Source organism: Stomoxys calcitrans, chromosome 2 (genome assembly GCF_963082655.1).
Source record: "Stomoxys calcitrans chromosome 2, idStoCalc2.1, whole genome shotgun sequence".
NCBI lineage: Eukaryota > Metazoa > Arthropoda > Insecta > Diptera > Muscidae > Stomoxys > Stomoxys calcitrans.
The window spans coordinates 145620560-145646186 of NC_081553.1; the positions used below are offsets into that span (position 1 = coordinate 145620560).

Below are 25627 nucleotides of genomic sequence, written 5' to 3' on the forward strand. Positions count from 1 at the left end.
CAAAAATTTTTAAAAATCGGTTCAGATTTAAATATGGCTCCGTCCGATCTTTATAAAATTTGACATGAGGTGCTTTATTTGACGTCTTCATATGTGTAAAAAATTTCATAAAAATTGGTTCAGATTTAGATATACCTCCCATATATATCTTACATCCGATTTGGACTCTTAAGGCTGTGGTAGGGACAATTTTGGTCCGATTTAGGGTGAGGTATTTCATTTAAAGTCCCAAAAGCGAGTGCAAAATTTCATCAAAATTGGCAACGATTTAGATATAACTCCTATATAATCTTTAATCCGAAATGGCTTTTTAAGGATGTGGAAATCCAAACTTTTTGCCCTATCGTTAGAAAATCTTAAAAGGTTGGATTTGATATTTCAATAGGTATCCAAATTAAAGTCTGACTAGATTTAAGGATAAGTTCTATTTACGTCGGCTCCGCCCAACTTTTGCCTTTCCTTACTGGTTTGAATGTACCGTTACTTGGGGCTTCATCAAAATATTTATCGATTTGTCCATGGGTTAGAATTTACTTGTTCCGAAAAAATGTCACTTGGCAAATTTTAGAAAAATTTAATATAATCAATTTACATATGATAATATATAATCCATTAGCGATATAGTCCATTAAATGAAGTACTGCTATAATATACCACTTTTTGTTAGATTTAGTTTACGACTAAAACTTCAAACTTGGTAGATTTTGCAAGCGCTTTGTAACGAACATAATTAAATAATACAAGACTGTAATATCAACAAATCGCATGTACATTTAAGTGTAACTTGTCTCACGATTGGCTAATATTCATTACAAAAATAACCTGCAGATGCAGATGCAGGCAGATTTGATTTAAAAAAAGGCTAAATGATGATGCGTAGTAATATAGTCATTTGAGCTGAGATTACAGATTACGCCAGAAATTGGATTTTAGAGAGCGGCCATTAGCAATTGTGAAAGTGTCTGTTCTTAAGAAAAAAAACTAGTGGAAGTATCGACTTTATAAGTTGAAATAGCGTAAACTAATTTAATATTTTTAATCACAAATAATTTTTAATGGTAGAGGACAATCAAAAGAACTTTTTAGTCATAAAAGATATTTTTGTACTTTTTTGTTCGATGCCTTAGTGACCCAAAAAAATGGTTTTTCTAGTAGTCGGTATTTGAGTGCTGCGAAATCCGTACTTGTGTACTGAAAGCCTTCGCCAAAGAACCCATGGTACGACCAAGAGTGTAGAAATGCTACTAAAGCCAAGAATGTGGTATACAGAGCAACCCTGCAATCATCTGAAAATCGGGAGAAAATGAGAGAGGAGAAACTTCTATTCCGCAGAAAGAAGAAGAAAATGGAAAGATGTGAGTGTGAGCAAATTGCAGAGATAAAGAATGAAATCTGGTCACGGACACAGATATAGTGCCCGACGATGGCGGCGAAGAGGATATCGCAGAACCAATCCCTGATGATGGCATAGAATGTTTACCTTCTAGTCAGAAAGAAGGAGTGTCCAAAAATCTAAAGCCTTCCCTTCTCATATCCAAAAGTAGGGCTGACAGAACGCCGTATGCAGAAGGAGGTTTTGAACGTGTAGGACAAAAAACGAGCATTAATGCTCTCGCTATTTTATTTAAGAGAGACAACTCAATTTTAAATTTTTCTCTTTGGACTGGAAACTTCGAAAACCTATATTTAGAATGAAAATTTTATTTTTTTTTTATTTAATTTTTTATTTTTTTTTTAATTTGCGTTTTTTTTTAATTTTATTTTACTTCCACATTTTCGAAAACTTAATTTGCGAAGGTCGGTATATGATCCACTGACCCTCTGTGCGGATGTGCTATCTGAATTTGGAAAGTGAAAAGGATTCAATACAAAGTAGAGGTTGATTGAGGTTGAATTATAGGCCTTATGGAAGGTTTCTTAATCTGGGTCCTTCTCAAGTTTCCCGCTGGGAAACGCAATGACATGATTGTATATGTGTTGTATGAATGGGTCAACACGGTCACTGCATATGCTGTGTTGCATGCCACAATCAAATCAACGAAGTTATCGCTGCCGCAGCTGTTAAAAATGCATCTTCAAATTGGCTTACAATTGTGCACTCTTGCTCTCTTGCTATAGTTTTGTTATTCCTCTTTTCTGTAAAACACATGTTGTTTGCTTTTGTGGCCGTTATTGTTGCTGCGGTTGTTTTTCTGAGCTATTTGTATTAAGTGATGGTGAATGCAGTATGTGTGTGGTTGGCGTTAGGCTGTGTGCGGCATGGCGATGATGATGTATGCTAATAAATTATATTAATTTGCCTGAGGTTGCAGCAAGCTAAGCGCCAATTACTTCACACATAAAATATCACATTTGAGGCATTTCATCAAAAGTGACGTTTCCGAACATAATCTTCATCTTGGCAGTACATCTCAATCTTGAGTGGGATTGATTAATTAATTACAGCTCCAACACACACACACACACACACTCGAGCGCATAAATACAATAACAATATGCGTAAGGATTAGAATATAAATATGCTTGAAACATATGATGAGTACAAGTATGTAGTTGTATGTGCGTACATGGGTGTGAGGCGGTTCATTGCACAAATTAAACATGAGTGCCACGGCAAAACATTGCTGACCTCATCCGTGCAATGCAGAGCGTATCAATTCAGCCTGCTTGGTATGTGCAAACATTCATTAGAACATATATAGGAAAATTCGTGATTGATAATTTTCGTGTGCATAATTTTTATTTCAAAAGATGATTTGAAGTGACTGTGACTTAAAACACAGAGACATCGTGCAAGATAAAAGGATCCAAAATCGAAGTTCAGTCATATGAGCGTAAGGAAATCCACAATGATCGCCAGTTAAACAAATTATTAAAACATATATTCACTTAATCCATAATAATCAGTTGGGGATTTCACTCTTTACACCGTGTGCACGTAAATTATAATATAATTTGATAGTAATATTTTGAAATAATAACAATTTGAAAATTTGCCACACAAATTATTTTCACAAATGTCAAACCGTCTTGAGCACTGGAATGCGACTAAAGAATTTAAGCTTAACCACACAGCATTTTGTGGAAGGAATATACAGGTTTTCGGCCAGGACGTCCTTGTGCCGACCACATTAACTCCCTGCGCATAATCATTGAACAGTCTGCAGAATACAGTCCAAGCCTTTTATTCGACGACTTCGAGCGTGCTTTTGACACAGTTTCGCGAAGTTCAATGTGGAGCACGCTGTTGAATAAGGGCATCCCTAAAAAAAAATCGTGAAACTAATTAGGTCAGCATTCCTGTACAGCTCATATAGGAATACTAACCCTTCGGGATCGCTAAAGGAGTGAAGCAGGGTTGCATTCTGTCACCGATGCTATTTTTAATTCTATTAGACTTCGTATTAAAAGCAACTAATGCTGAGGCACCCTTTTGCATACGCTGGGGTATTAACGACTTCCACATAGACATCGACTACGCGGATGATATATGCCTCTTTGCGCATTGCTTGGAGCTAATAAAGGCGATACTGAAACGACTGAATGAAAATGCTGCCAAAGTAGGCCCGAGGATAAACATAGCAAAGACCAAATTCATGGGGATAGGAACATCAAATCTGACACCGCTCACCATAAATGATCATATCGTTAAAGACGTTGACTTCTCCTATCTTGGCGGCAAAATAACAAAGGACGGAGGATCAGAGGCAGACATACGCGTACGTATCAATAAGGCTAGAAGCGTCGTTCTTAACTTCAACAAAGTTTGGAGATGCAGTGAAATCTCACATAATACAAAAGTCAATCTCTTCAACAATAGTATGAAATCTATTGTATTATATGGTTGTACAACTTGAAGCTTGACACAAGCGACTACCCGTAAAGTCCATGTTTTCATCAACTGCCTACAACAAATACTTCGAATTTTCCGACCAAACGTATTTCTAAAGAAAAATTACAAAAAAAAAAGAACAAATACTTCCCCTATCGATGTAGAAATCTAAAAAAAGCTAAAATGAAATGGTCATATCCTACGCCGACCGCGCGATGATATAGCGAGAAATGTCCTAGACTAGAACCCAAAAGGACAGCGAGGGAGGGGCGCCCAAAGAACACATGGATTCTCTGTCCGAAAAGAAAGTTGGAATCAACCCTATATCACGAAATCAATACATATATAATGTTATTGTATATATAATATACTCCAAATGTAAATGAAAGACATATAGAGGTTTTTTGTTCACCTTTTTTAAGAATTATTGTTTGTGCAATTATTTTCCCCTACGCAGGAAACACGATCATTTTTTTAAACTGACCCCTATTACATAGCAGTACTTGTTCGTAGTTCGGTAAATAGCAAATGTACAATTAACTAAATTTCTCATAATTTTGCGTAATTTGTAACTGAAGGGACAATATTGGGTTTAAAGTTAGCTACTAAACTGGAGATGGTGCCAGCTGGTCCTTGGCTAGACAACTGGGATCCTATAGAAATATGTACGACTTACGAATATGACTTTTCATTTCACCTTTATACGCCATGTCAAACCCAACATATACGACTTTCTGAGAACTCGTGCACATTCAATCTACAAAACTGTACGGCGCCTATGTGTACATAAAACAAAGTCACTTCATAACACAAAACTGAATCTAATGATTAGTTGGTTTCTATGCCATGGATTCTTGTTAAAGTAGACCACCTTTTGAAACCCTTCATTAAAGGATATGTAATTCTACTATTTTTACCCTGTGGTGAAGGGTTTCAAAAGATGGCTGTGAAGGGTTTTAAAAGGTGCAAATTGCAAATTTTGCCCATGAATATTCCACTAAAATCAATGTTGGGATCTAAAAATGTCCATGGCGATATTCTACGTCCATCTGTTGTTTAAGTCCTACGGATGTCTGGTAACTACAAAGTTTTGGATTAAATGGGCAATAGACGAATTTTCTGCTATAGAATTAATTAAATTCTAACAATATAACTCTGAAATTGATGGATGACATGCCGACACATGTTTATTACTTATCTCTAAAAAAAAAAGTTTGGTTCATGAATAAAATATCAAAAACAAACCACTTTCTTAAATTATTCTGAAATTCCAATCAGAGTGCATGTGCCAATTTTGTTTGCACTGTGCTAAGTGGAATCTTTTCTGTTTTCTTTATATTTTCTGTAATTATTATCAAAGCGGCAGAAACGAAAGATCATCCAACTAATGAAAAGTAATTGATTTTGTTCTATACTTGAGTTTCAATATTTAAAAGACATGTAAAAAGTAAAACATTCATTCGATTTTGCTTTTCACTGTAGATTTAGGTATGCACATATAAGTGTGAGAAGTTGAGTTCAGTTTTGTATAATTATTTTTAACAAAACCCATGGTTGTGCCGAATATGATTTTTTTTATTCATTTACAAAACGCAAATTTCAGGGAAATAAATTTAAATGTTGAAGGCTTTGCCTGCGCTAAACTTATCACCAAACGGTGATTTACTTCGTTCGTTTTACATATTGGTAAGAAACCCACTACTATCGCAGTGATCTAGTGTATCGATAGACTCGGAAACAATTCCCAATTCGATTAAGACACGTTCGTCGTTCTGTCCGTATTTTGAAGTTATCTAGGTATAGGCGTCCAATCGCCGAGAAATTTTCGACGTATACCCAACTTTTTCGGCCCAAAGATGAGAGTTTTGATGAACATTGTTTTAGGTTAGGTTTAGCCCAATTTACATTTGTAAGAGCCTAGTGTTTGAGCTTAGGTACCCACAGCGATGGCAACATTTTAGCACCAAAAAGCGTAACAAAAATTGTAAAAAGCCTAACAAAAGAGTATAATTTTGTGTTAAAAGGAGAAAAAAAGAGCAAAATTAAATTTTTAGAACATTGTGCAAATTTGTATTAATTTCAAGTGATAATATTTGCAGTCAATTTGATTCCTAATTGAATCAAGTTTTATTACTGTTATTTTTTTCTTTACAATAATTTCCGTTAATTCACACCATATTTCACTTTTTGTATTTCGATTTTTATATATTGATATTATAGCTTTACTCAAACTAGTTTGTCAACAAATTATGTATTTGAAAATTTCAATCCTATACTGTTATATAAGATTTTGTCTTTTGTTTTGGTAATAACGAATAAACAAATAAATAAATAAGAAAAATATTCTTATCCATTTACAAATTCGACACGAAGAGGTGTCGTTAAGAACTACGTCGTTAAAAATCAGGAAAAAATGATCCTAATCATTGAGCTGGAATTTTAATCGGTATGCACTCATTGGTACACAGAAAAATATTGACTTAAACTTGCACAATTAAACATGCTAGGTTAGGTTAGGTTTAAGTGGCAGTCTGCCATCAGACTCACTTAGACGTTTTCGTCCATTGTGATACCACAGGAACAGAAGAAGGAAGATGTCTTCTAGCGCCTACCGTTGAACCATCCAGACAGTCGAGGGCGGTTTTTGTGTTCAGAAATACATTCTCCAGGCATTTAATGGCTGCCTGGCTGTCTGAGAAGATATTTATGCCAATCGTCGTAATGGCATTATATCTTTGCCATTCCACCACTTTCTTAATTGCAATTATCTCCGCTTGATACACACTGCAGCGGTCGGATTACCTTTTCGATATGACCAGTTCTAGATCCAGGATTCACTGAATAAGGTTAAGCCAAGCGATCAGCCGATATACTTTTTTTTTAATATTTGGCAGTACTTGGCATTGAGGATGTCAACTTGTTCTCTTTTTACATTCATTCTTTGTTTACGTTTTCTCCTATATGATGACATTTTCAATCGTCAGATTTGACATCCTTAATGATGTTTATGGGGCCTATCCACTTTGTGTTTTTGCATGTGACCTAACCTTCTATTAGTGAATCCTGTTCTAGATCTTTAGAGTATACACCAAAGCCCACCAGGTCGTTTAGTTTGGAACCATCCGTATAGAAGGCTATGTAATTTCGGTTACCAGGCAAATCGTAGTCCCAATAGGATCTATCAGGAATAGTGGTACAGTACTTTTTTATCGAAAAACGGCTCAGGGAGGGTGTAATCCACACTGAATGAAACCTCGGATTTTGTATCAGTGTCCGTAGCCGACACATGAATAATGAGAAAGCTCCCCTAACCTCACGGCAGTGGTCGCGGCCATTTGGGTAGCCACAATGTCCAGAGGAATAAGATGTAGCATTAAATTCACTGCATCAGATGGTGTTGTCCTCAGTGCGGCTGTGATGCACACACAAGCCATCCTTTGGTCCCGGTTAAGTATTGAGCAGTAGGTGGATTTTTAAAGCGCCGTCCACCTGACTGCATCACCTTATAGCATTATAGGTCTGACAGTTGCAGTATATACCCAATGCATGACACGCGGTCTAAACCCCCAACATGGTAGCCAGGATTCACTAATAGAAGGTTAGGTCACATGCAAAACACAAAGTGGATAGGCCCCATAAACATCATTAAGGATGTCAAATCTGACGATTGAAAATGTCATCATATAGGAGAAAACGTAAACAAAGAATGAATGTAAAAAGAGAACAAGTTGACATCCTCAATGCCAAGTACTGCCAAATATTAAAAAAAAAGTATATCGGCTGATCGCTTGGCTTAACCTTATTCAGTGAATCCTGCATGGTAGCGATTTATAAAAATATTTTTTACAAACTGATTAATTGCTTTGGTAATTGTTGAAATTGAATCATGACATGTGATTGCTGAAAATACTAATGTTTGACAAATTTTTAATTAAACGAATTAAAATTGTTACTTAATAACATAACCAGCAGGTATGCATCTGGTTCCACAAAGAGGGAAATGGTGTTGTGTACTCTTTCATGCACATGCAATGCGAATGGGCCAAATATGTGTTTCTTGCTTCTCTCCCACACAATCATATTTCCATTTTATGCATTGCTGATTTAATTCAAAGAGAAGACTGCTAATAGCGTGGCTAGACGATAATAAATTTGGCAAAAAAATACCGCTTCATAAAAGGGATTTCAATAAGAAAACTCAAGTTTGAAAAAAAGAGTCCTTTTAGTTCCTTTTGGATTTGGCAATATGTGGTACGTTTTCGGGTATTGTGTGACCTAAAAAGCACCAAATCTAGTGCTAAAATCACCAAGTTTGCATTCATGGGACGATTGTTTTATTATCAAACAGAATATTTCAGTTAAATTTCTTAAAAGTGGATTGAGATTTATCATTCACAGGCCTTGTAGACAATGTTGTCAACATGAGGTGTTGATTTTTTGAACGAGCGTTGTTATTTCATGCACCGACCGTTGTGACCATCATCCCTCCAAAATGTGTATGTACACTAACCTTACGTTCAAGTGACTCTTAAATCTTTTCTGGCACATAGGTGACTGTGGCGGAACGTTTGTTATGACCGCCCATACCGCGGCCATAAAGCCCAAATTTGTTGAATATATTTCGATATATCTTAGTTTGGGTTTATTTCGTCGATACTGTTTCATTATAAAATAATGTCCAAATAAAGAAATGAAACAAACACCAAAAAATATTTGACGATTATTTCATTTGTTTTGGGGTTATTTTATTTGGTTAAAAATTTATTTTTGATCTAGTTATTACAAAAAAAAAAAACAAAAAAAAATTCTCTAGTAAAATGTATTGGAGTAATATTTCTGCGCATTATTATCAATTCAATGTTAAACCATGAAGCGAAGTACAAGTGATTATGCAATTTGAAATCATTGCCGGTAGATGCAACAACAGCAAATTGATGCAGATTCGAAGTGAAGGGCACTTAAATGCTAGGAAATCCGCATATAAAGCAAATAATGCTATGGCGAATATTTTTAATTTAAAATCGTACCCGCGATGTAGGTTGAACTTCATCATGCTTACCCTTTAATTCATGCATAGTTTTTATTATTTTAGTAGTTTAATGTTTCCTATGTCCAAAATATCATAAGATTATGAGCAACAGCTTGTGCAATAGGCAGAGCGGATTGAAAATGTGGGCGTGATGACCAGTCACCACTGAAGTTCAGGCGGATGAAAAAGCTAAAATGCATAGCCCGTTTTGCGAATTATTTGTTGAGACAATGCAAGTATTTTATATTTTTTTTCTGATTAAAATTAGAAAACTTAATGTTATTTATGCAGTTTTTGCATGCCCATTTGTATTGACCAATGTGGCCAATTTGTCAACACCGTCTATGGGTGTAATAATTCATGTTATAATGACATTTGTCATACAAATGTGCACGAATCCCATTCTCATGTCGATATCAAATTTTCGAGTAACTCAAGAGTTTGCTTGATCGATAATTAGACAAAAAGCAGGTACAAGCGTACTAAGTCCGGCCAGCCCGAATCTTATATACCCTCCACCATGGATCGCATTTCTCGAGTTCTTTTCCCGGTTTCTCTTTTTAGGCCAACAAGGGATAAAAAAAATAATTGTTAAGCTATTGGAGCTATATCTAGTTATGGTCCGAAACGAATTGAATGTTTGAGACAATAGTAAAAGTCATTTTGTAAAATTTTAGGCAATTCGAAAAGATTTGCGCCCTATAGGCGCTCAATAAGTAAAATAGGAAAATCGGTTTATATGGGAACTGTATCAGGCTATAGACCGATTCAGACCATATTCGACACGTACATTAAAGGTCACGAGAAAAGCCTTTGTACAAAAATTCAGCCAAACGAGCCCTCTAGAGGCTCAAGAAGTCAAGATCGCAGATCGGTTTATATGGCAGCTATATCAGGTTATAGACCGATTAAAACCAATTTGGCACAGTTGTTGGAAATCGTAAAACAAACGCGTCATGCAAAATTTCAGCCTAATCGGATCGGGATTTACAATCCCAACCTTCACTTCATTAATAAGAGTATATATGCAAAATTTAATACGGCTAGCTTTACTCCTTCCAAGACGGACATGGCTAGATCGACCTAAAATGTACATGACGATCAAGAATATATATAACTCATGAATATTTCGAGGAGTTACAAACAGAATGACGAAATTTGTATGCCCCCATCCTATGGTGGAGGGTATAAAAAGTATTTTTCGAAGTTTAACTAAAAATCCTCAAATAGATCCCTTTGAAAGATCATATCCAATTTTGGATATCATGGTCGCAATTGTTGCCATTAACCATTCGTGATTAAATTACCTATATAATTTGTTTGTATAAAATAATAGAGGTTATGCGATTAAAAAAACAATTGATTTTCAAGACACTCTCACTCAATCTGATGACACGCTTAAATGATAAATTAATATTTCAAATTTACAACAGCCATAATAATCCAACACTTTAGACAAGCCGGAACTACAAAATCTCAAATTAATATACGAATGTCATTTGTCGCCTTTCACTTAAACGAGCACACAATTTTCTTTAATGTTCCACACAGTGCTGCCAGGACTTTTTCGTGAAACAAAGAAAATTTTATAAAAATTGCTCTAGGGATACGAGGGTTGTCTTTTATATTTCGAGATGAGCGAACACAAAAACAAATATTATTTATCGAAAATCGCTTCAATGTTTTTCAAAATATTCCCCATTAAGATCTATAAACTTTTGCATGCGTTTGAACCAATTGTTGAAGCCTATTACCACTCTGATTGCGGTATCTCCAAAACATGCATTCTGAACGTGTCAATCGCTTCTTCAGGTGTCGAAAAACCTTGACCTCTCATTTTATTTTTTACAAACGGGAATAAACTGAGGTCATTCGGTGCTAAGTCAAATCGATGTTTTGAGTGCTCAAACTGTAGTCGTTTTGTATTCTTGGAGCATTTCTTTCGACCAATTGACAAGAGCCTTTTTTGAACGATTGACAAATTGTGTGGGATCCAACGCGAACAAATTTTTTTAACGGTCAAATGTTCATGCAATATTGAATGTCCCACTTATGCCTAAGGTTGTCTCAATCCCACGATAGATCACATGGCGACCTTGCAATATCAGTTGGCGCACATCATCAATGGTTTTTGGAACAACAACTGATTTTGGACGACCTTCACGAAATTCGTCTTGGAGTGAACTACGACCTCGGTTGTGAATCATACCATCGATAAACACTGATCCTCGATGGAGCTCCATCGCCAAAAATTTAATCAAGTTCATCGATGCGCGGTTGTTGAGTCAATCCACGTGGAAAGTTGTAAAAAATAATCGCACGAAAATGTTCACGATTTAATTGCATTTCTTTCTTTCAAGTTACTGTAAACAACACAAATAGCGCTCGTATGTCAAAACGTTCTGAGTACGTATAACCTCAAAAATGTCAACCTTTGAGATAGAGCTGCCAGATGGCAGATTGCAACACAAGGGTTGTCCAATCCCGAAATATGAAAGGCATCCCTCGTAAAATTTTAATGAAATTTTTATGAATTTCGAAACTTCTTCGGAAAAACTGAAATTTATGGGGTGTGCCCTCCCAATGTTTTCATTTTTGTGCAAAATTTCAGCTAAATCGCTAATCGGGAGATACGTTTATGGGAAGAGTATTTCAGGCAACGGAGTGATTTAGACCATACTTGACACAAATGTTAAAAGTCATTCCTCAACGATATGTGCAAAATTTCAGCCAAATCGGATAAGAGTCGCGGCTTCTATAAGCTCAAGAAGACTAATCGGAAGATCGGTTTATATGGCAGCTATATAAAAACATGGACCGATCCTAATCGATCGCTAAAATTTCAAGCGCTTAGCTTTAGTCCTCCGAAAGCTACCATGCTTTCGGCAGATAGACGGACGGACATGGCTAGATCGACTTAAAATGTCATGGCGATCAAGAATTTTTATATACTTTATGGCATCTTAGAGGCATATTTCGAGGTGTTACAAACAGAATGCCGAAATTAGTATACCCCCATCCTATGGTATAAGAAAAAATAATTGGTAATACATCCGAAACAGGGGGCAATTTTTGGCACAAAAGCCCAGATATTAAAAACCCGACTGAACTACTACATTTTTGTCAATAAACTTTGCCCTGTTTCCCAAATAGTTGTGCGACATTCTAAGTAAAACAAAAAGGGATTTTAAGCAAAAATGGACAAGCGTCGAAAAACCAAAATCGTCATAGTAACGTAAAATCATCACGTCTGGCAGTCCTGGTTCCACAGAAAAGTCGAATTTACTCACCTGCTGGTGTTGAAATATAATTGAAAAAGGTAATCCAAATTTAGGGGCGTAATTTTCCTAGATTTTTGTTCAAATCTCCGTTGTTAATCAAATTTAAAATAAAAAGCCCAGTTTAGCCAGCAACTGAGATTTGTGAGGATGCGGTTGCAGCTTTAGCGTTTCTTGATTTTTTGTTTTCTGTTTTCCAATAAATATTTTGTTTGTAAACTTTTGATGGCCAATTTTGTTGTTGTTTTGTTTGTCAAATTTTAAACCAATTAAAGATGCGAAATTTTTGAGGAACTGTTGCCTGCTCCGATTCCAAATTTAGAACTCCTCGGAACGTGTTTACACCATCACAATTAATTTTAAACGGCACATTTTCACACAACAGATGGAGGTGGTAGCATTTTTGATTATTTTTTTTTTATAAATTCTGGTGGGGGGAAATTCGTTGTGGTTTATATGCTGCACATAGTGTTGGTACACAAGGGTACCGACGTTTTTAGCATAGGTAGTTATTACAAATTTTATTTTATTATGTAGTTATGCATGTAAGAATGGATGTTTGCATGAATTGCGGGTAAGATTTTTGTGTAGGTATAAGGCACTTGTAGATTTGTTTTTTTTTTTTTCTTTTTTTGTTAACTAAAAAATATATGACACATTATTTTGTTGTTGGTATTGTAGTTGTTGTTGGAGTAATATAAGGTGTATGGACATTCTGCGTGCAAAAATAAACTTTTGCGACTACACATATAAGTGATTATTTAATTGGCATTAGAAAATTATTCATAAACAATAACAGCAACTTATTCATCCTATATTTCGTAATTGAAATTTCTCTTAAAAAATTTTAAATTCAAATCATTTATCATTGCATGTGGTTATTTTATGTGTGTGCGTGAGTGTGTGCTTTATTTCTTATTTTGTTGTTGCCGTTTGTTTGTGCGTTGCGCTGGTTTGGTTCTTTTCTTTTTTGCGTTTTCTTGAAGTTGCGAATTTAGCCGAATTTCCGAATTTTATTTTTTATGTTAAGCGTTATATTACAAATATGTAACTAATGCTTTTATGATCAACTTAATGTTGCGAACCGCCGCCGCCAACTACTACAAATTCGCTTGGTGTTTGAGAGCAGAGCACCGAGAGTATCGACGACGCCTCGCTCAACAAACTGCGCGATCGTTTATTTCTTGCTGCTTATTGTTGTTGATGGTGTGCGAACCGAGTGGGTCTGCCTCAATAAGAAAAATTTTACGAATTTCCTATTCAAAAAATACAACATATGGTTTTACATACATATGCGAAAACACATACCTACATACATACATACAAGCACACATGAGCACAATGAGTACAATTTGCGCGGTTATGTGTGAAGGGAGAAGTCTGTTGTGATACAGATTCGCATGCCATGCGTGTGTGTATTCGTCACATATCAAAAAACTACCTAGTAAGAGCCACTTAAAGATTTGTTTGCCAGTATGTTTTTTGCAAATAGAAGACTATGATCATCATACAAAACGAAGGTGCACACACACACACACCCACTGTGCAGAACAAACACACCGAACAAAACTGATGAAAGAGAAACCCCCGAAGTAATAAAATGTTATTGATAAAAACAAAAACAAAAAAAACACTACAGCAAACGGAGTCAAGAGAGTGCTTGTTGACACATATATATATATACACACACACACGCACCAACACGAACATACATACATAGGGATGTATGTAAGTTGGCAAAGAGAATAGCGCGCAATTCAGGAGTATCGTCGCAACGGCACGACCTACCAAATGACTAAATCCAAAGCTACAAAGCAAATTGCCAAAAACCTTGATAACGATCACCAACAAAAAGTACAACAAATAACACAATCCGCAACCATACATACACACACACGCACACACAAATGAAAATGCGAGCGCTTTTTTGGCGAGTTTTATTTCATTTTTGCGGAGAGCGCCGCGCATACTAAGAATTGGCGTTAATGATAACATCGTTCCATCGTTTATGACAACTATGGCAGCAGCGACGTCGACAACGACGCAGTGCGACCACATTTGGCTGCTAACTTTTGACGATAATGATGTTGGCGAGTGACAACGTATTCACATACCCCCTAACGCCGTAAAAACTAAAAAGTGAACAAATTCTGCAAACATTATCATCATAATGCTCAACTACAAACAAATAGTAGCTGCGCCACCAACAACACCAAACTTCGAATATGTTGTTGCCCGATGGATGCGAGAGTACCTACCAACCATCAGAGAATTCGCAAATTTAGGTGCTCAAAAAAAAAAACTAACACATCTTCACAGACGTAAGCGACGTTTGGAGATGGCCTCGTCGTTTTTACGTTTGCACAAGTACACAAGCGTTGTTTTGTGTGAGTAACTTTGCTTTTTTGGTAATCCGCATTAAAGCCAGTCTCACAAACTACATTCAAACATGCTTAGAATGCGTTAAGATGACGTTCGCTGTTTAAATGTCTAAAGCCAAGATCATGGCATACTTTATGAACGATGTTGAATATGGAATAACGAAATTATGTAGCGATTTACTTCCGGTTGCATGGAGGACGTTTCAGGCCAACGCTTGAATTAATGAAGGACCGACCAGAAGCATATACACTCATACATACATAGGTACCTATATGGAATTTATCTAACTATTCCCATGTAGAAGCACACTGAATAGGTTTATGGCTAACATTTTAAAGCCGGAAAATTAAGGGGATCCTGGACATAAACATGGGAGACCACGATACACCAATGAGGGGTCGTTTGCAATGATATCAACCGAAATAAAATTCTAAGAATTTTGTTCCATGTTATCAAATGACATCCATCCCCAAGCTTCAGGCTCATTAAAATGGAGAGCCGTGGAGAGAATTAGAAAAGTCGATTGAGAACACTGACGCCTATATTAATGGATTACCCATTGTTCTCAATGAAAAATGCCAACTACGAACAACGACTAGAAATCTGTCGTTTTCTTTTGTCCCATTCTTAAGATTCACCTAAGGGAGGAGTAAAAGGAATAGCGAAAAAAAAATACAAGTAAATTAACAAGAAGCTAACAAGGAAGTTGAGTGTTTAGTAAAAATACTTTATAGTTTTAAAGCAAAAAATATCCACATCGATTAAAAACAAGCTAAATCACATTGTATGTTTGTACACAGTTCTCTTCACAATTTCTTTTCCCTAAATCTTCTTCGTTTATTTCTAGACTGCCATTGGTCCGTCTCTAAAGAGCCGCTTAATTTATCTATTTTTCATTTACTGTATGTGATAGAGAATGCAATCTCATTTTTATTTTGTGCACTCTCTCTAAAGGAGAGAATTGTCATGAGACATGTTGCTTAAGTTATCATGCATGATTTTCGCGACAAGTACATGAAAACATCATCAACGATTTGTTTTGGCTGTCGGCTTTATGTCTTCAACGATTTAAAAAGGTCACACACCCGTCTTTTAAGACGTCTTGACGACGCGTCCTGCTAGGATGGTACTGTAAAAAAACCGATAGATGGGCATGGCTAATCTGAATCACAAAAAGTTGTTCTTAGACGATCCGTACACTGCATCAATGCCACAGTGTGGTGCAGGGTACTGTTAATATGTTTGCACAAAATTGTCAAAAAAAAAAATTTAAGACCAGAAATCATCAACTGGATGCCCTAGAAAGAGCAAATTTAACTTTGGACGTCGTCAGTCCCGCATAATTTGGTCAACATCTGATAATTGACTTAATAAGCAGATTGGCCCAAACAACTACATCCAACTTTGGAACGTCGTGAGCCCCAGCGTAAAGGGTCTGCCTGAATATATATCAGCGGTGAGGGTCTACATCCAGGCGAGAAAATCAGAAAAAAATTTTCGACCGTAGTTATCCCCTCCTAGTGCTGGCGACACTTGATTTAATTACTTTTGATAAATTGTCGTCTTAATTTCTCCACTAAGTGTTGTCGCTCTGTGGGAAGACGTTCGGACTCGTATTTTTTAGCTGACACTTATATGGGACAGCGCTCAATGATATGAGAGAAGTTGCCCTGCTGCTCCTAAATGGAATGTTCAGGCAAAATTTTTTGCATATCAACCGGTTGGGAATATACTCATCACAGCTGCCAAGAATAACTTATGCAGTTATAAGAAGACAATCGTTCAAGTTTGGTTCTAAAAAGTTTGAATTTAAAGTGACCAGATTCACAACTAATGATCAAATAACAATAAATTAAGAAGCACTTTTTACTATAAATGGGTTAAACTGCTCAACACAAATGAATGTGTGGTCCGAAACAAAAATTGACTGGAAAGCGAGGTATTTTATGTGAGTTCTGAATAATAATAAGTTCCAAGGAGAATATCTGTGGAACTTTTAAAACTTTACTTATTTAACCGAATTTACGAATTACAGGCGACATATAAACCATGGGACGAATTATACACATTCACACCAAGGTTCTAGGGAGAGCAAAAAGCATAGGATTGGAAGTAGACGACTGCAAATTAGGATCGTCTCGAGATTGGGATCGTATCTTGCTGTCGGCATTCAATATTCAGTACAGTTCTCTCTTTTTACTAACTCGTAAAATTTATTGGTGCCCAATTTGTATTTTCTGTTCGGAAATTACACCCAAGCATGCGGCAGACCAACAACCAAACTCACAGATAAATGCGCGCGAAAACACAAAAAGCACAAAACTTTAAAATGGGCGAAGCAAACCCATAAAAAAAACTGTGTGCAAAATTTGTTGTATTTTATTTTGTTTTATTAATTCGTTCAAAATGTGTTTTTTTTTTGTGTGCTCTTTTTATCGTTGTTGCTGTTGCTTTTGTTGTCGTTTTAGTATTTGGCAAATGTGGATGTTTGAAGGTCAGCTTTACGACCCATAAGCGCATATTTTTGGTGTTCATTTCGGTTGCTTCGGTTTTGTTTTTGCACTGGTGTGTTGCTTTTTTTCATTAGTTTTGTTGTTTGTGTAATTTTCGACTTTTTCAATTTTTATTTTTGGCATTTTTCGGTATGGCCGTTGTCTACGCAGACATCGCTGCCTTTACCGGCGTCGACGTTGACGAAATTAGTTATAATTTTTGCTATTTGTGCCATTTCGTCGCTTGTGTATGTATGGTCGTCGTGCCGGTCGGTATTCAAATATTAATAGGGGTGGTGCGGTTTCTGTAGCGGGGGAGCAGCCAGTTAAAGTCGACGTCGGCGACGCGTAGTTTTACATGTGTTCGATCGCATAACCGAGATGAGTATGGCAAATATTAGGAACACCAGGAGTAAGGGCACATGGGTACACCTTTCCCCTCTAACCAATCCAACCAGCAATACCGTCATCGTGTTCGAATGTGAATCTCAGTCGGTCGGTAGGTCGAAATGTTTCTGCACACATACGAATATTTGCATGTTTGCGTGTGTGTGTGTTTGTGTATGCAATGTATGTTTAGGGCTCTTCACTTTACACACTAGTGCAAATTTAATTTGTCGCTGCCCTCCCGCTCTGTTTCGTTTCGTTTGTCGCCGGTGATGTGATGTTATACTCGTACCCTATTGCTGTTTGATAAAGGTTGCATACCCCACCCCCGCCCCCCACTTCCATCACCAACAAACTGATTCAGCCACCACAAGCAAATCAGCACTTCCATGTTCATTCTGTCCGTTCTGTCAATGTATACATGTTGGCATTTTGTTGTTGTCATTGATGTTCAGTTTGTGCAATGGATGTGTGCTGGGGCTTTGCAAGTAAAAATTATGAATTTTGTCTGTTATTATTATTATTATAAACTATTAATATTTGCTCTCGATGAATGCGACACATACAAAATAGCCTAAAGGCAAAAAATAGAAACGCCAACAACAATTAACTAGGAGACGTAATGCAAATTTTTTTATGTAACATTTTTAGTAGAAAAATTCCTAGGTGCCTACATGTAGCAGTTTCTGAATGTTCTGCAAAGCCCCTTTTCTTGAGTTGTGCTTAGAACTACATACAGTACACCTACAGCGGTCAAAAAAAGTATTCATCATTAGCAAAATTGATAATAAATTCACTTATTTTGGGTAATTGAAGAAAATTTTAAGTAAACAAATAATGCAGTTTTATGAAATAGTTTATTTTTCGTAATATGTTTTAAAATAAATTCAAAAAATAAATTTAATTAGCGCAAAAAATGCAATTTTATATAATAACACCAAAAACAGAACAAAAAAAGTATTCATCATTGATGTGCTATCATCAAAGTCAAATTCAAATATTATTTGGGAATCCCCCTTTTCTGTTTTATTTAGTAAAGGAGGCTTTGCCCTTGACAGCAAATATTTAATTTCATTGAAAATATAGTTTTTGTCAAAATGGGTCGTAAGCAAAAGGAGGTTTCTGATGAGGTAAAAGTTTTGATAATAAAACACCACAGGAATGGTTTAACTCAAAAAACTATCAGTGAAATATTAAATAGACCACGATCTACTATACAATCCATCATCAGAAAGTGGACAGAAACGAAAACTGTTGACAATAAACCAAGATCTGGTCGACCAAAAGCACTTTCAGTTGGAGATTAGCGTTGGCTAGTGCGGCAAGTTCAGAAAACTCCGAAGACAAATGCGACCATTCTTCGTAAAAACACTATGGAATATTTAGGGAAGGAAGTTACTACACAAACAATTCGAAATACACTCAAAAGGCATAGTTACAGAGGAAGAACTGCACGTAAGAAGCCCTTTATAAATAAAATAAACCGAGTGAAAAGGCTAAACTTCGCAAAAATGTATGTAAAACAGCCCGAATCATTTTGGAAAACAGTCATTTTTGCAGACGAGAGCAAGTTTAATCTTTTTGGGTGCGATGGAAAGGTCATAGTGTACAGAAAACCAAATACAGAGCTTGAAGAACGAAACACAGTTGCTACTGTAAAACATGGTGGAGGTGGTTTAATGGTTTGGGGGTGTATGGCGGCTTCAGGAGCGGGAAATCTTGAAATTATTAATGGAGTAATGGATCATAAGTATTACATTGACATTTTAAAGAGGAATTTAAAAGATAGTGCTGTAAAACTTGGGCTTGGTAATAACTTTCAATATTATCAAGATAATGACCCCAAACATTCTGCTTTAAATACCAAGATGTGGATGCTGTATAACTGCCCCAAAGTCATTAAAACTCCTCCTCAAAGTCCCGACTTGAACCCAATTGAACATCTTTGGGAACATCTCGAACGCAAATTGAGAACGCGCAATTTTTCGAGCAAGAGTCAAATGCAACAGGTGATAATGGAGGAATGGACTAATATAGACCAAAATATAACCGCTAAATTAGTCCAATCGATGTCAAACCGTTTAAAAGAAGTTATAAGACGCGGTGGTCGAATAACAAAGTATTAATTTTTTTAAATTATGTTATTTATTTTTTTGTTTTTTGCAATGATGAATACTTTTTTTGTTTAATTTTTTGTGTTCAGCTGTAAAATGGCCCTTTTTGTTCCAATAAATACTATTTTTTTTCTTTAAAAACAATGAAATTGTGTACATATATATCACACAAGCACTACTGCATCATTAGTTTAATATGTTTTTATTCCAATTGTCTTTTGTAGACTTATTAAAAAAAAAACATTGAATGATGAATACTTTTTTTGACCGCTGTATATCGCTGACAGTCCACACACACTCATTGTGTTCCACGAAACCAATAGATTATATATGGCATTTGCACTAAAAGTGAATTTTTATATACATGCAGAGAGCGCCAAAGCGTAAAATGTTTAGCTTTTGTAAAAGTATTGCAAGAATATACATAGGACGCAGTAATTTTTAATATTTTATAAATTTACGAGAGTATTGAAAATACATATGTACTTTCCTAAGTAAAAAAGGTAAATCCATACATCTTCCATATTCTTACCGCAATCCTACAATAAACTAAATTTCAATGAGTGTTGACTCACTCTTGATGCCAATTGCAGATTTTTTGGATAATACAGTATATTTCGCTTATAGTCCATACAGTGCGTTTCACGGAATCAGTAGCTTATATCGCGATTTGGACTAAAAGCTAATTTTTTTATATGCAACGTTTGGATAATAAGCGTGCTAAGTTCTACCGCGCTGAATTTTATATACCCTATACCATGGATCGCATTTGTCGAGTTCTTTGCGCGGCATCTCTTTTAAGATAAACAATGCTTTAGGCAAACAATATAACACACAAACAATTGTGTGTTATATTTCAGTCCAAGAAGCAAAATCGGGAGATCGGTTTATATGGGAGCTGTATCAAGTTATAGATCGATTCAGGCCATATTGGACACGTATGTTGAAGGTCATGGTTGTACAAATTTCAGCCAAATCGGATGAGAATTTCGCTCTCTAGAGGCTCAAGAAGTCAAGATCCCAGATCCGTTTATATGCCATCTATATCAGGTTATGCGCCGATTTGCACCACCCTTAACACAGTTGTTGATAGTCATAACAAAACACCTCATTCAAAATTTCAGCCACATCGGATGAGAATTGCGCCCTCTAGCGGCTCAAGAAATCAAGACGCAAAATCGGTTTACGTGGCAGCTACACCAGGTTTTAGACCGATTTGAACCATACTTAGCACAGTTGTTGGAAGTGATACCAACATACCTGATGCAAAATTTCAGCCAAATCGGATATGAAATGCGCCCTCTTGTGACTCAAGAAGTCAAGATCCAAGATCCGTTTATAGGGCAGCTATATCAAAACATGGACTGTTAGGGCTTATTTACAATCCCAACCGAACTAAGAAGTATTCGTGCGCAATTTCAAGCGTCTAGCTTTACTCCTTCGAAAGTTAGCGTGCTTTCGACAGACAGACGGACGGACATGGCTAGATCAGAGGAATATTTCGAGGAGTTACAAACGGAATGACGAAATTAGTATATCCCCAGGGTATAAAAATTGCATCATCAGAAAGAGTCCAAAACTGTCAAGGTTGTCGTCACCATCTAAATATTTAGAAGAAACTTGGACAATAAATTCATCACTACGTTCATTTTTGTATTGAGTATTAGCCAATTGTGAGAGTGCTTACAGTTTTATGTACATATAGTGAGCATCAAAATAAAGTGCAATGTAGCATTTGTAATAAATAGTTTACATTTCAGCCTTCAAATTTACGTTTTAAAAATCATTTTATGTTTTTTTCGAAAGAATAATAAGTCTCTACTTAAACCTAAAAGTAAAAATAATCTTAACACAAAAAACATATGATTGTACACGTTATCCCGACGCTCACTGTAATATGGAGCGATTACAGTGTTATGTCTATTCGAACAAAATGTAATCCCGCTCTTACTTTGCTTTTTCGGATAGAAAGATTCTGTCAAAATTATCCAATTTTGAAATTTTAATTTTTGACCATATCTTACAAACACTATGTGCATTAAATGTAACGAGTGCTTTATAAATGTGGCTTATAAACAAAACAAAAATGGACTATATCGCTAATGGGCTATATACCGAACGAATACGATGCATAATGATTATATTTGACTTGCAAAGAATTATATCTTTAAATCTACTGTATGCAGTATGAACTATAAGCTAAATATACTGTAAGTGATTTTATATACCTACAAGAATTGCTTATGGACTAGGTATATGCGGAAGAAAGATTTTCCATTGTGTTTATTGAAAACTTGTTATACCATTAACCATTGGATGCGAGGTATACTTTCACCTCGACGGAAATTCTTGATCTTCATGACACCCGATCTAGCGATGTCCGTCCATCCGTCTGTCGTAAGTCTCTAAGGCCTTGTTGTCGGTGTCGACAAAGATATCCACGCGATTGGAAAACAGTTATCCTGATGCAGATGTAAGCTCTTTTTTGACGAACACATATATTTTGAACTTCTTGAGTTCTTAAACATAAAATGTCTACATTTGTAATAAAGCGTTAATTACTGTACACAATATATATCATTTGTACACTTTAGATGAAATCAAATGTTAGTTCAAATAATGAATGCAAAATATTGTAATTCTTCGCTATACTAAATTATTGAGGAGTAAAAAAGCCGTAAGAACATGAAAGAGTTGAGAAAGAATATGGGGGAGGTGGTTGGTATTATACATACATTTTGACTATAGAAATATTCATTTTGGGACCTTTCCGTTACCTTCCATAATGGATCCCTCTTGGCAAGTTTATTAGCAATTTTTTCGTACACAATATTATATTCAATATCATTTATACAAAGAAAGTTCTTAAGATTTCTATTGAGTTCAAAAGAAATGCGTTTTCGGCTTAACATTTTAAATTGAATGCAATCTAAACTTGTTCATAAATACACATTTCAAAATCATCTATATTACATATTTTATTTCAAGTGCATTCTTTCTAGTTTTTTTACAATTTGGTAATTTTTTAACGTTCCAAATGACAGCAGAACGAATAACCATTAATACCCGATTCTTTGGAAATTAACGAGTGCATATATAATCGTTGTAAGGAAAAACTCGAAACCGATTCCTTCAAAAGTTAAAATGTAGCTTGACAATCATATGTATGGCTGTCAAATGGTCGATATAAGAAATGGCTAGTTCGTTAATTAATTTTAATGCTCAATTATTAACCGGATCCAAAGGATGGCTTGTTAGTGCATCACAGCCGCACAGAGGGCGACGCCATTTAATGCTACATCTTATGCCTCTGGACATTGTGGCTACCCAAATGGCAGCGACCACTGCCGAGATGTTAAGGGAGCTTTCTCATTGGCCATGTGGCGGCTACGGACGCCGTGTTATCCTTGATACAATATCCGATGTTTCAGGCAGTGTGGATTACACCCTACCTGAGCCTCTTTTTGAAAAAAAGTACTCTACCACTATTCATGATAGAACCGATTGGAACTACGATATCCCTGGTAACAGAAGTTACATAGACTTCTATAGGGATGGTTCCAAACTAAATGACCAGGAGGGCTTTGGGCTGTACTCTACAGATCTAGAACTGTTCGTATCAAAAAGGGTACCCGACCACTGCACTGTGTATCAAGTGGAGATCCTTGCAACTAAGGAACTGGTGGAATGGCTAAGGTACAATGTCATTACGACGATTGCATAAATATCTTCGCAGGCAGCCATGCAGCCATTAAATCTCTGGAGATCGTATTTCTGAACACAAAACCCGTCCTCGACTTTCGCAGATCTCTCAACGAGATGGCTGAACAGTTCAACATTCACCTGTTCTGGTTGTCAGGCCACAGAGATATCCCAGGGAATTGTAAAACGGACGAGCTTGCGAGACTAGGAACTTCCCTATACATTTCAGGGACACTGGAATTTGTGGGTATGCCTCTAGCGACATGTAAGCTAAGTTTTCAGGACCAGACCCAAAGGACAACGAATGATAGATGGTCACAAGGAGGGGGCTGCAGGCATTCCAAAAGTATGGGGCCTAAACTGGACTTGAATAGGTCTACTGCTTTGCTGTCATTGGCTAGAACAGACGTCTCAGTCATTGGGTCCGTCATGACCGGTCACTGTCTAATCGGAAGACATACAGCCTGAAGGTAGGGACTTCGAGGAAGGAGAGACTATAGAATACCTTCTGTGTGTGTGTCCCGCACTAACAGTTAGAAGGAGTTCCACTTAAGGTTCTTATTTCTTTGAGAACCTGTCTGATTTAGCGGATGTGAACATTTGCAAGTTACTGGGCTTTTTAAAGCGATCTGGATGGATAAACAGTAGGAACTAGAAGGCATCTTCCTTCTTCTGTTCCTGTGGTATCACAATGGACGAAAACGTCTAAGTCAGTCTGATGGCAGACTGCCACTTTAACCTAACCAACATTTGGACGGTGTACTTGGCACCTTCTTTGACTGTATATGGATGGAGGGCACCGTAACGCAGACGTTAGCATGTCCGCCTATGACGTTGAACGCCAGGGTTCAATCCTGACGTGAACAGCGGAGGTTGTTCCCTCCTAATGCTGCAAGGAACTATGCCATTTGAAAAAATGCCATGGAAGCCATGTACAAACTTTCTCCAAAGAGGTGTCGCACTGTGGCACGCCGTTCGGACTCGGCTTAAAAGGAGGCCTCTTATCATTGAGCATAAAACTTGAATTGGACAGCACTCATTTTTATGTGAGAAGTTTGCCCCTGTTCCTCAAGGGAATGTTCATTGGCAAATTTGCATTTGCATACGGAACTTCGTTGTTGTAAATATAATATCGCATTAGTGTATTTCGCACCATATTTTATTCAAATTGAAATAAAATTGGTTGATATGGAGGCTATACATATTTCTCTAAACGTTACTAGATCGAATTCCAGTATGCAGAAACTTTCGTTGAGATTTTAAAAGATGTTATGATATTAGGTTTTATGTTGCTTGTTTGACCGGAAGATCGGGCACCTATGTACATATGAGGCTTGTTCAATCAAAGTGACCCCGAAATAGTTGTGAACAATTGAAAACTGCAAGAAGATTCTTCTATCTGGTACCTATTTTATTAAATGTCGTACACATTTACAATGTATATACCTATCTATATAAATATGTACATGTATGTAAATTTATACACACATGTACGCATTATTCTTTAGAAAATGAAATTGCTGTTATTACTTATTAACAACTAAGCTCGCTATTATTCAACATTATATTTTGCATTGTTTTTTTCATTAGAACACACTATGGCACACGCACATACACACACACAAATGCTATGATATTTTTTCTTATCCACATTTACTTTTTAAATGGATCGATTCCCTTCCCGTCGTCGTATTCATAAAACCATCGCATCGAAAGTCCTCATGCCTCAGGCACTGTGTAGCACACGGGGAGAAAACAGCTTTGATTCTAGCTACTGCCTGGTGCAGGTATTATTCTTGGAAAAAGTAGTTGACATGAATTTGCAAATTTTGTATTTCCCTGTTTTCAAAGCTTGTTTTGAGTGTTGCTGTTTGCGATTAAAAACAAAAAAGAAATGATCAAAACAACGCGCGCACAATCTGCACTATATGTACTAACAAACGACGATTACTTAATAGAATTACACCGCATGCCGATTAGAAAAGAACTGAACGCAATCTTCAGGCGGCCAAATAAAGTTCTTGATTACGACGACTAACTAAAAAATAGCAACAAAAAAAACACAAAACAACCAAACCAAACACGCCAACTACAACAACAAATGCTTTACTAACGACAACGGCATCATCGTCACCACCGTCTCATCATTATTGCCATCAACAGCAGCAGCAGTTGCTGCTGCGCAATGGCAGCGCTAGCAACAACAATGGCAATATTTTCTATTAACCAACATATACGAAGCAGCGACAACAAAGCAATGCAGAAAGATCTAAAAAAATATATGTTGTGCAAAAAACAAAATCGCAAATAATACATTCAGAGAACTGACTACAATAATAGTGTGTGTGTGAGAGAGAGAGAGAGAGAGCGAGGGAAAGAGATTTCGAAAATATACATACTCACTTGTCATA

General features: G+C 36.5%; 1 protein-coding gene across 6 annotated transcripts in view; it reads right to left on the minus strand.

The window, feature by feature from the left end:
• Positions 1 to 25208, minus strand: part of LOC106088314 (sex determination protein fruitless) — a 179003-nt gene extending 153795 nt beyond the window's left edge. The window contains exon 1 of one of the 6 annotated variants that reach the window (XM_013253771.2): positions 24874 to 25204. In XM_013253771.2, coding sequence (XP_013109225.1) covers positions 24874 to 24926 — 53 coding nt within the window. In that variant the 5' untranslated portion in view covers positions 24927 to 25204. Of the gene's footprint in view, positions 1 to 12151; positions 13830 to 24873 lie in introns of those variants that run through there. The other 5 variants (XM_013253770.2, XM_059361933.1, XM_013253763.2 and 2 more) reach the window with 5 other exon arrangements.
• Positions 25209 to 25627: the final 419 nt, after the last annotated feature.